A 13135-nucleotide genomic window follows, 5' to 3' on the forward strand; every position below is an offset into this window, starting at 1 on the left:
ATTTTTGTTGTAAATATGCCTGACAAGATTGTTACACTGAATGACATTTTAGTGGGTCTTTTCTGTAAATCAGGGAAAAATGTATGATATTTATTTTTTGCTCAAAAAAACAAAATTGCAATTAAATTAAACAGAAATTTTTTACATTTTTGAGGGGGAAAACAACAGCAATTTAAAGCAGTATTACACTTATTGTTTTTATGGATAAACCCTTTTTTGTCTTTGATCCATGTACATATCAAATACAGATGTTTTGTTTTTTTTTTCAGTAAAAATAATTAAGGATCCGTAGAACAAGATACATTTTCTTGAGGAACAAAGTTGCATAAGAGATTAAGACTTATTTACAGAGTTTAGTTTCAGACTTATTTTTTTTTTGTGTTATTTTTTAGCATTTAGTGAGGTTTATGTTTAAGGGTGAATTGTAAATAGCGGTGTCCAAGATAAAGAAATTGAAAAATATATATTTTAAAAATATTTTTTTATATATATTTTTTAAACTATGTAGCTTAAATGTACATATTCATGTTGATTTTGAATACTTAAATGTGACTCTTAAATGTGGTGTACTCATCAAGCAATAACATACTTTACTTAGAGCTTGTAAACATGTGGGTGTACATTTCTTAATATTTTCAATATTAAAAAATTTAATAATTTAAATGTATCACTTATAATCACTTTTGGTGACAGTACCATGATTTTACAATTAAATTCTTCAAATTTGGACATTGGACAGCTTGAACATGAATTAGTCATTTTAAAACCTACTCACTGACATTGACACACACTTATGTGTGTATTTTCGTTTCCTACATGTCTCTTCATGTTGGTCACACTACATGACTTTAATTTTATTTGAAACATTTATAACATTTTTAACAAAATTGCTTCACTGCTTAATTTTTCTAAATAATAATAATACATTTATAAATAATATCCTTTTAATAAGGCTTAAGTCTTGCATATTTTCCCATCTATTTTGAAAATAGAACCATGCAAAAACTGACCATCATTTCACTGATAAAAAAAAATAAAATGTATATATATTTTTGAAAATTGTTTCAGATTTTGGACTGTAAAGTCTTTATGATCTGTCTCCATTCTTGTATTGAATAATAACTTTTTACAATTCAATCATTCAGTGCACAGTGCATAAAAGTCCAACCTTGTGTTTTTTTCATAGTATTTGTTTAATTTATATTTCAGAAGTAAAATGCATCGTGAATCCCGTTTCACGTTGACCAAAGAACCAGCTATCAAACTAATGTCTAATCAGTAGACATTAGTTTTGACTTGCTTGCAGTCTTAGTTAAAGAATCGGCTCACTTTCAGTCAGTAGACATACTGTATGTTTGGTGTGGTAACCAAATGTTTTGTATTGACTAGGATTATATCGACACTGAGGCACTGCTGAACAGTGAGAATGTGAACCAAGAGGCTTTGCTGGCATATGCACGAGAGGCAGCCGACTACGCCACCCACTACCAGCTGCCCACGCTGGACTACGCCATGAACCACTGCGGTCAGCCTGATGTGGCCATGTTTGATTTCACGAGCATGTACGCCTCAGAAAATGCTGCTCTGGTCCGGGAGAGGTTTGGTCACGGTGTGCTGGTGGCACTAGTGGGAGACAGTCTTCTAGAGGTGAGGAGATTACGTTACTGTGCAGTTACACTTAAATAATCATTCTTGCGTTTATTTATATTTATGATAATTACGTTTGATTCTGATGACATGTGTTTGTGGTTGTCTGTCTTACTGTAGCCCTTCTGGCCTATGGGGACCGGCTGTGCCCGTGGTTTCCTGGCAGCCTTTGACACGGCTTGGATGGTAAAAAGTTGGGCGCAGAGTAGAAATCCACTTGAGGTGCTGGCAGAGAGGTCAGTGAAGGTCAAATTTCACATGTGCAAACAATAAATGCACACACCGCTCCAGATGAATACAGAAACATGATGTCATCTATAAAAAAGATAGATGTAAATGGTTTCATAATTAATATTCATAATATTAATGAATATTTTTTGTCTGATTTTAAATGTGTTGAAAGTTAACAGGTACTTATTATACCATTAATAGCCTGTTTATGTAGGTGTTTTGTTGTTAATTTTTTTTCTAGGGAGAGTCTGTACCGATTGCTACCTCAGACAACACCTGAAAACATCGCCAAAAACTTAGATTTCTACACCATAGATCCAGGAACACGCTATCCCAACCTTAATTCAAACTGTGTGAGGCCACACCAGGTGAGATGGCATTACTATTTACATAAAAAAAAAAAAATGCATGGTAAAATCACTGCAATTCACAACCTCAAGTGACTTATTGTTTTATAACACGCATGCCAATCATGATAAATAAACTAATACATAACAGTTGGGAATAATTACAATTTTTGAAAGAAGTCTGTTACGCTCACCAATGCTGCATTTATTTGATCAAAAAACAGCAAAAACAGTAATACTGTGAAATATTATTAGAGTTTAAAAGAACTGTTTTTTCCTGTTTTGCTTTATTCTAAAATGTAACTTATTGCTGAATTTTCAGCATTGACCGTTTTTGCCGTTTAATATTTTTGTGGAAACCTATACCAATACCTTTCATTCATGTTCTGAGGGAAGTAAGATAAAAAAAAAAAAACGATTTTATACTTTTATTCAGCAAGGATGCCAAGGATGCATCAAAAGTGGCAGTTATAATGTCACAAAAGATTTCTATTTCAGTGCTGTACTTTGAATTTTTTGAATTTTCTAGTATGCTGAAAAATATTAAGCAGTCAAAACTCTTCAACATTTAAGAACCATTATTAATTATTAAGCACCATTAATAACTGATCACCAAGAAACTTATAACAAATTATTTTTAATTCCAAATAATTATTCCAAACTGTAGAGATGTTCTGTATATAAACACAACAAATAAATACATTATTAACTGTTGACGACTTAGAGTTGCCAAGCAACTTGGCACATTAATTCATTAAAACAGTGATTGGCAAATCTGATTTGCTACCACAAATGCCTACAGATAATTTAAACTGTTATTATTAAATTCAACTATTTTGTGCTTCTTTTCCTTTGTTTTCACTGTTTTATAAAAGCAGTAAGCTCCTTAAAGCTATGTGTTCTAGTGATTTTGTTGTTGTTCAACTAGGCTTTAAAACATGGCTAATCCAATCAGAATTTAGAGTCGTAAATATACATTTTAAATTTCTCCTTTGTAGGTCCGCAACAACTATATCTGTGGAGAGATGAAGTCGTGCTCTCTGGAACGGGCCGCCACGATACGCCGCCCTGTCAACTTGGCCAGAAGAGGTTAGAAGAACCTTCGAATCAGTCTAACACATATCTATAATTATCCTCTGCTCTTTTAATTGAGTGGACCAGTCAGTTCCTCAAGAGTTGCCGCCACTGTATATGAGCGCTGAGACAAAAGGCAAGTAAGTTTACAGCATTCCTACCTTCTGCAAATAACGGGGCAGCTCCTGTTTTAGGAACGTTCTCAAAACATCAGAGCGAGTGCAGTCCTTCCACGATGTGGCAGGTTCAGAGAGAGGTAGAATTTCTTTCTGCTGAGGGAATTTGACCCAGACTGAGATTTGTTATTACCAGCAGAGCCAAAGTAAGAAGAGAACTACCTTAAGTGAGGAGTAAGGAACCGTCCAGACATGCTGCTCGAAGGAATCGTTCATCCAAAAAAATGGAACTTCATTATTTACTCATGTTGTTCCAAACCTGTATGACCTTTAGTTTCATGAAACTTAAAAGAAGAAACTTTAAAGAATGTTCATGCTGCTTATTTCCATAAGATAAAACATGACGACAGTGGGCTATAAAAACCAACTTTTATGAATTGTACGCTATATATAAAGTCTTCTGAGGTCCTTGCCACTGTCTGCTTTTGTTTATGGAAAACAGCAGCATGAACATTTTCCAAAATATCTTTATTTGTTTTCCACAGAAGAAAAAAAGGACATGAGAGTGAGTAAACAATGACAGATTTTTATTTTTAGGTGAGCTATCCTTTTAATATAGTGTCTTTGCCCTTTAAACTTTATATTAATTAGATACCAGAATATACACTACTGGTCAAAAGTTTGGAATTTTTAAATTGTTTTTGAAAAAGGTCTCGTATGCTCAAAAGTCTGCATTTATTTGACTGACAATACATTAAAAACAGTGATATTGTGAAACAACTTAAAATGACTGTTTTTGGTTTAAAAAAATAAAATGTCTTTAAAATATCTTCAGTATCACAGGATCCTTCAGAAATCATTCTGATATGCTAATTTAGCTGCCCACGCTGGACTACGCCATGAACCACTGCGGTCAGCCTGATGTGGCCATGTTTGATTTCACGAGCATGTACGCCTCAGAAAATGCTGCTCTGGTCCGGGAGAGGTTTGGTCACGGTGTGCTGGTGGCACTAGTGGGAGACAGTCTTCTAGAGGTGAGGAGATTACGTTACTGTGCAGTTACACTTAAATAATCATTCTTGCGTTTATTTATATTTATGATAATTACGTTTGATTCTGATGACATGTGTTTGTGGTTGTCTGTCTTACTGTAGCCCTTCTGGCCTATGGGGACCGGCTGTGCCCGTGGTTTCCTGGCAGCCTTTGACACGGCTTGGATGGTAAAAAGTTGGGCGCAGAGTAGAAATCCACTTGAGGTGCTGGCAGAGAGGTCAGTGAAGGTCAAATTTCACATGTGCAAACAATAAATGCACACACCGCTCCAGATGAATACAGAAACATGATGTCATCTATAAAAAAGATAGATGTAAATGGTTTCATAATTAATATTCATAATATTAATGAATATTTTTTGTCCGATTTTAAATGTGTTGAAAGTTAACAGGTACTTATTATACCATTAATAGCCTGTTTATGTAGGTGTTTTGTTGTTAAATTTTTTTCTAGGGAGAGTCTGTACCGATTGCTACCTCAGACAACACCTGAAAACATCGCCAAAAACTTAGATTTCTACACCATAGATCCAGGAACACGCTATCCCAACCTTAATTCAAACTGTGTGAGGCCACACCAGGTGAGATGGCATTACTATTTACATAAAAAAAAAAAAATGCATGGTAAAATCACTGCAATTCACAACCTCAAGTGACTTATTGTTTTATAACACGCATGCCAATCATGATAAATAAACTAATACATAACAGTTGGGAATAATTACAATTTTTGAAAGAAGTCTGTTACGCTCACCAATGCTGCATTTATTTGATCAAAAAACAGCAAAAACAGTAATACTGTGAAATATTATTAGAGTTTAAAAGAACTGTTTTTTCCTGTTTTGCTTTATTCTAAAATGTAACTTATTGCTGAATTTTCAGCATTGACCGTTTTTGCCGTTTAATATTTTTGTGGAAACCTATACCAATACCTTTCATTCATGTTCTGAGGGAAGTAAGATAAAAAAAAAAAAACGATTTTATACTTTTATTCAGCAAGGATGCATTAAAGTGATCAAAAGTGGCAGTTATAATGTCACAAAAGATTTCTATTTCAGTGCTGTACTTTGAATTTTCTATTGATCAAAGTATGCTGAAAAATATTAAGCAGTCAAAACTCTTCAACATTTAAGAACCATTATTAATTATTAAGCACCATTAATAACTGATCACCAAGAAACTTATAACAAATTATTTTTAATTCCAAATAATTATTCCAAACTGTAGAGATGTTCTGTATATAAACACAACAAATAAATACATTATTAACTGTTGACGACTTAGAGTTGCCAAGCAACTTGGCACATTAATTCATTAAAACAGTGATTGGCAAATCTGATTTGCTACCACAAATGCCTACAGATAATTTAAACTGTTATTATTAAATTCAACTATTTTGTGCTTCTTCTCATTTGTTTTCACTGTTTTATAAAAGCAGTAAGCTCCTTAAAGCTATGTGTTCTAGTGATTTTGTTGTTGTTCAACTAGGCTTTAAAACATGGCTAATCCAATCAGAATTTAGAGTCGTAAATATACATTTTAAATTTCTCCTTTGTAGGTCCGCAACAACTATATCTGTGGAGAGATGAAGTCGTGCTCTCTGGAACGGGCCGCCACGATACGCCGCCCTGTCAACTTGGCCAGAAGAGGTTAGAAGAACCTTCGAATCAGTCTAACACATATCTATAATTATCCTCTGCTCTTTTAATTGAGTGGACCAGTCAGTTCCTCAAGAGTTGCCGCCACTGTATATGAGCACTGAGATTTGCATATGATAATCATAGACAAAAGGCAAGTAAGTTTACAGCATTCCTACCTTCTGCAGATAACGGGGCAGCTCCTGTTTTAGGAACGTTCTCAAAACATCAGAGCGAGTGCAGTCCTTCCACGATGTGGCAGGTTCAGAGAGAGGTAGAATTTCTTTCTGCTGAGGGAATTTGACCCAGACTGAGATTTGTTATTACCAGCAGAGCCAAAGTAAGAAGAGAACTACCTTAAGTGAGGAGTAAGGAACCGTCCAGACATGCTGCTCGAAGGAATCGTTCATCCAAAAAAATGGAACTTCATTATTTACTCATGTTGTTCCAAACCTGTATGACCTTTAGTTTCATGAAACTTAAAAGAAGAAACTTTAAAGAATGTTCATGCTGCTTATTTCCATAAGATAAAACATGACGACAGTGGGCTATAAAAACCAACTTTTATGAATTGTACGCTATATATAAAGTCTTCTGAGGTCCTTGCCACTGTCTGCTTTTGTTTATGGAAAACAGCAGCATGAACATTTTCCAAAATATCTTTATTTGTTTTCCACAGAAGAAAAAAAGGACATGAGAGTGAGTAAACAATGACTGATTTTTATTTTTAGGTGAGCTATCCTTTTAATATAGTGTCTTTGCCCTTTAAACTTTATATTAATTAGATACCAGAATATACACTACTGGTCAAAAGTTTGGAATTTTTAAATTGTTTTTGAAAAAGGTCTCGTATGCTCAAAAGTCTGCATTTATTTGACTGACAATACATTAAAAACAGTGATATTGTGAAACAACTTAAAATGACTGTTTTTGGTTTAAAAAAATAAAATGTCTTTAAAATATCTTCAGTATCACAGGATCCTTCAGAAATCATTCTGATATGCTAATTTTGGTGCTGAATTATTATTGCTACTATATTTTTGAGGAACTCATGATCAGTGTTGGGGGTAACGCATTACAAGTAACATGAGTTATGCAATCAGATTACTTTTTCAAGTACCTAGTAAAGAAATTAATTCGTTTTAAATTTACAACAAAATATCTGAGTTACTTTTTCAAATAAGTAACGCCAGTTACTTTGTTTTCACATTTATTTATTGACATCTTTCCTGTCCCCGTGTTGAAAGAAATTGGGAGTGAGGTGCAGAGGCACTTCCATCAGGCTTATTCATTTCACTTTTGGTGTGAAATGGTCTTTACAGTTGCCAGAAATATAACCTTTGGGTTTTTTGTTATTATAAACAATTAAGCAAGCCTTGCCCAGGTGACAAAAAGTAATGCAAAAGTAACGTAACGCATTACTTTCCATAAAGAGTAACTAAGTTACACAATTACTTACTTTTTTATGGAGTAACTCAATATGGTAATACATTACTTTTAAAAGTAACTTTCCCCAACACTGCTCATGATACATTTTTTTTAGGATTCTTCGATTTCAAAATTAAAAAATAAATAAATTAAAAAACCGATAATGCTTGATAATAGTAAGAAATGTTTCATGAGCACCGAATCAGCATATTAGAATCATTTCTGAAGGATCATGTGACACTGAAGACTTGAGTAATTATGCTGAAAATTCAGCTTTGCCATCACAGGAATAAATAACATTTTAAAATATATTCAAATAGAAAACACTTCTTTTAAATTGTAATAATATTATTTTGCAATATTACTGTTTTCACTGCATTTTTGTTCAAATAAATGCATTGAGCATAAGAAAATCTTATATTATTCCAAACTTTTGACCAGTAATGTACATCAGTTAGAAATGTGCTGTGCGTGCACTTTTCTGCAGAACTTCCTCTTTCCTTGGCTAAATTTGCCTCTTAAAAAGAAATTTGCCTCTTAAAAAGAAATAGAACAAGAGTCAAAAACAGAAATACCACATATCTTTTGGCTCTGGTCATGCTGCTGTTTCCTAAATCAATCACAATAAATCCTTTCCGCTATTGCTGTTCTTTTGAGCTTGTTTACTGCACCTAAAAACAGTTAGCTGTCAGGGTGACACGCCACTCTGAAACATTAATAAACCGTGTGTTGCGTAAGAGGAGGATTATGCTGCTGTGAGATCGATGAGGCAAGTTCAGACACCTGACACAGAGAAGACGTCACCTTGACTTTCAGTCCAGATCAATCCTTGTATATATTTTCATATAGCTAAAGTCTCTGCTTCTCAGGGTTTTTTTGGGGGGGGTTGATCAGTTTCAAAATAACATTTTTCTCTGGTTGTATGTGTGTTTAACAGAGTCTGAGATCAGGCCGAGTCGGTTACTGATGTGGTGTCAGAAGCAGACAGAGGGCTACATGGGTGTGGATGTGACTGACCTCACTTCCTGTTGGATCAGTGGCCTGGCTTTCTGTGCTCTCATACATCGCTTCAGACCACAGCTCATGTGAGATTCTTTACAACTAGGGATATGCCGGTATCAAATTTTCATGTTGCGATTAATTGCTAATGCTTTTATCACGGTATGCGGTATTATCACGATATTGAAATTTAGTTTTTTTAAAAAGTGCTGTCATAATACAGGTTTAATAAAATGTTTCTTATAACAAAAATAACTGAACATTTAAATGCAATAAAGCAATACAGAAAAATGTATAAAGTTAAAAGTTTTACACAGATTAAAGTGCAAAAGAACTATAAAGACCAATAGGTATCACTTTACAATAAGACCTCATTAGTTAACCTTAGTTAATGCATTAACATTCACAATGAGCAATAGCTACATATCATATCATATATCATATCATATATCAAAAAAATTAAAAATAAATAAAATGACACTAACCTGTTATGGAGTCTTAAAAAACCTAATATAACCATTTAACAATATCAAAACAAAAAAAATAAATGTCATGCGGTCATGACCAAAAATGAAACTTGAAATACATGCTAATATTGTCTTATAAAGGATGAATCAGGCAGTCCTTATAAAACAGTAGTTTACATGACACTTTGATCATGTTCATCTGATGAGTGAAACATTAGCAATGGAATTAAATCGTTAGCACATTCGATAAATATTTGGTCTGCTTCCTGTCATGCCCACAAATCACGTTCTGTTTTGGCAACCATTGCAGTCAACTCTAATGTATGTTTATCAGCTTTTGCCTTTGCACAGTTAGTTACTGTGTAATCCTAAACATGAGCAGGACATGTGAAAAGCACTTTGACCCCTTGAGAAATCGCTTTCCCAGGTTACAACATTTTCCCTTTTGAAAACAGATATCCTGCCAGACGATACTTATTCATCTAAACAGAGTGACATTTAAACTTCAGCGTTCTTGGCTGTGAAAGAGTTTGAACAACATATAACCATGTGCAACATTTCACACACTTTATCAAGGGCCATTTTTCAAGTCTGTCATTTGAGATTGTCAAAAGTAGCTTAAAGAAAGCAGAGAAGTTTCACAACTTCACATTGTCCTTTCTTTGCATAAATGTCAAGAGGCCAGCTTGTTTAATTCAGGTCCCATGCTCTCCGTTCTAATCACCTTATTTCCTGTAGCGATTATGACTCTCTGAATGAGCAAGACCGTGCCAAAAACCTTCAGTTGGCATTTGATGTGGCTGAGAAGGAGTTTGGCATCAAGCCTTTAATCACAGGGAAAGAGCTGGCGGCAGGTCAGGAGCCGGACAAGACCAGCATGAGCAACTACCTCTCCAAGTTCTACGAGCTCTTCCGGGGAACGCCTCTACCTCCCTCAGGTAGATCATGAACTCTTTCATTACAACCCTATTAGGATCACTGGCTATGTTTGGAATTGCAAACTAGCATACTACGTTTACCATTTATGCAGAATCAAGTACACTACTGTTCAAAAGTAGGTAAGTAAGATTTTTCTAATGTTTTTAAAGTCTCTTATGCTCACCAAGGCTGCATTTTTTCCACACAAATACAGTAAAAACTGCAGCATTGTGAACAATTATTATAATGTAATAATTGTTGATATATTTTTGTCTGGACACTTTTATGAATAGAAAGTTTAAAAGAACAGCACTTATTTGAAATAGAAATCCTTGTAACATTATAAATGACTTTACTGTCACATTTGAATTTAATGCATCAATTTAATGCATCCTTGCTGAATGAAAGTATTAAAAAAATCTTACAGACCCCAAGTTTTGGACATTAGTGTAAATATATACAAAAATATCAATTTAATTAAATTATTTATTTCACTTGAACCGGATGTAGTCTCTTTGACCCTTGATTGGAAAAAATATAGTAATATTGGAAAACAAAAAAACATTGATTCTAGAAAAAAAAAATCATTTTATTTCCAAGATGGATGTCACGTGCTGAATTAAATATGCATAAATAAAATATCTAGCATACTAGTATTTGAACATTTCTCCTTGCATTTTGATGAGTAGAAAGTTCAAAAGAACAGCAATTATTTGAAATAGAAATAGTTTGTAACATTATAAAATCTTTAGTGTCACTTTTAATCAATTTAATGGATCCTTACTGAACAAAGTAAAAATAAAAACAACAACAAAAAATCTTACTGAACCCAGACTTTGAACAAAAGAGTACATGATCAGTTCAGTATTCTATATTCAGTTAATTTAATTTCAGTTGTTCGGTTCATTTGAACTTTGTGTAATATCAGTCACATATTTCAACAGCCTCCTTGACTACATTGTTTTGAAAAGTATAAATATAATACAAATATATATATACATGCTAAATTAAATATGCAGCATTAATGACAATAATTTAGAATACTAGTAATTGAACATTTCTCATTGCATGTTGCATTGTTTCACACCCTGTAAGAGTTGGCAGTATGCCGTGTATACTGCGTAGTATGCAGTATGTTTGTATTCCACTTCAAACATAGTCATAGTCTCAAAATACACAGACTTTATTGTCATCAAAATACCGGTTACACTTTATTTTACAGTCATGTACTTATAGAGAACTTACCCATGAAAGTACTGGGTAGTATAATGTGCCTACATGGGTTAAGGTTCAGTTTAGAGGTAGGTTCAGGGTTAGTACCTACTTATTACCAGTCAGTTACTGTAATTGCTATAATAAGTACATAGTATATACTGTACATGCGGAACAGGAATGTAAAATAAAGTGCTACCAAAATATATTTTCAGCTCAAGAGGCCTTCACTCCTCAAAATATACATGACATTCTGTTAGCCCACTAAAGGTGTTCAGAGATTTTACACTGTCCAAAACCTATTATCTGCTTTGAGTGTGTCTTCCACCTAGTTAGAGTTTGCATAAGGTGTGTACATTAAGGAAACACACAATGCATTTATGGAAAACCCCTAAAGAGAAGCATTCTATCTGGCCTTTTGCACTCAAACATTTGTGTTACACAATTCCTTCAGTCACGCAGTCATGCCAGGAATGCATGTCTGTCTGAAACCAGGTTACCGCCCTACAGATCTGTACGTTACCACAGAGGAGGATGCCATACATGTTCTACATTATATATTATCTGGCCTCAGAGAAGTGAATACAGCAGAAGCAGGTCTGATGTCAACGAAATGACAGACATGCATTCAGATGGCTTCTTCTTGGACAATCAAGCTGCAATATGAGGCTTTTATGTTGTAAAGTGATGTGTGTTTGGTTACAATGCTTGTTTGTTGTAGTTGTTTATTCTCAAATGTCATGCAAATGTTTGTCATGTGGTTTATTGTAGATTCAAAGCGAGATGGTGATGCAAATAATGAAAAATGTCCATCGGGTTCTCCCAGACCTGTTTACAAGTCATTGAGTTTACTTCAGCCTCGTAAACGCATTCCCAAGGTAGGATACAATGGGTTTGAGTTATTACAAGCACTGTTTGTGTTTTGTGGACTTTCTTATTATGTTCAAGTTTGGACATCACTTTCTAAAGTAAAATATAATTTATTGTTCCTTAGAATGATAAAAAGGTTGAAGACAATGATGCCATATACAAGAGAAAACGGAAAATTAGTTACTTCGAAGAGGTCAGTATTATAGTATATATTAACATACTAGTAAAAGCATGTGAAACTGGAACTGCTCTCTGATTGGTCTACTTTTCTTCCAGACAACCAAATCCTTCAATCGGAGTTCTTCTGTGTCCAGTGAGGGGCGGGAACTGAAAGAAAACAAGGTCAAGTTTATGGCCACTCAACTTCTAGCAAAATTTGAAGACCGCACCGCAAGCTGCTCTGTTCGCAGACAGGTAAATACTACTTTGACTGAACATCAGTGGAAGATTTGCATTGCATTTTCTTAAAGGAATAGTTCACCCAACAATGAAAACTCAGAATCAGAATCAGAATTCGCCAAGTGTGTGCAAACACACAAGGAATTTGTTGAGGTTTTTTTAGGAGCTCCTGGTACAAACATACATACATATGACATTGAGAACAGAAGGAACATTTAAATAAGTAAGACTAAGGAAAATAATAATAATAATGTGGTATGCATTTGGATTTATGTACAGATTTGTGCATTATTTACTGTATGTACCACTGTATAAATAAATATATTTATATGTATTTACATAAAAATTCTGTCATTGTTTACTCTCTCTTATATCATTTCGCATTATTTCCGTTTTTCTTCAGTGGAACACAAACGGAGTTATTTTGCAGAATGATCTTGCTGCTCTTTTCCATATAATGAAAGTGAAGGCTGTAGAGCTCCAAAATGCAAAAACTGTCTGAAGCCATACAATAGGCTTGCCGCGATAGACGGTGCTGACGGTGATACCGTTGTTAAGCCGCAACACCGGTTATGTCACTTGCCCACCGCGGCACCGACCCCCACCGTCGTTTTGATTTTTTATAGTAATAAAAATCATTTAGTTCAGTAAAAGAACAGACACTACAATTAAAAACTGAACGCGGCTGCTCAATGCAGCGTGCCGAACGACAGTAGCATCACAGATCAGATTTCATTT

The 13135-nt window shown here is 34.4% G+C and overlaps 1 protein-coding gene across 1 annotated transcript in view; it reads left to right on the top strand.

Annotated features, from left to right (window-relative positions):
• The window catches only part of LOC107730085 (protein-methionine sulfoxide oxidase MICAL2-like), a 52065-nt gene that overhangs the window by 36860 nt on the left and 2070 nt on the right, over positions 1–13135 (top strand). Inside the window, exons 8-16 of the mRNA XM_016540820.1 lie at positions 1390–1647; positions 1768–1883; positions 2120–2246; positions 3224–3314; positions 8470–8617; positions 9737–9936; positions 11900–12006; positions 12123–12191; positions 12275–12412. Of these exons, the coding sequence (XP_016396306.1) occupies positions 1390–1647; positions 1768–1883; positions 2120–2246; positions 3224–3314; positions 8470–8617; positions 9737–9936; positions 11900–12006; positions 12123–12191; positions 12275–12412 (1254 nt within the window). The remainder of the gene's footprint in view (positions 1–1389; positions 1648–1767; positions 1884–2119; positions 2247–3223; positions 3315–8469; positions 8618–9736; positions 9937–11899; positions 12007–12122; positions 12192–12274; positions 12413–13135) is intronic.

Source organism: Sinocyclocheilus rhinocerous, unplaced genomic scaffold, assembly GCF_001515625.1.
Source record: "Sinocyclocheilus rhinocerous isolate Xijiao unplaced genomic scaffold, SAMN03320098_v1.1 scaffold878, whole genome shotgun sequence".
In the NCBI taxonomy this organism is placed as follows: Eukaryota; Metazoa; Chordata; class Actinopteri; order Cypriniformes; family Cyprinidae; genus Sinocyclocheilus; species Sinocyclocheilus rhinocerous.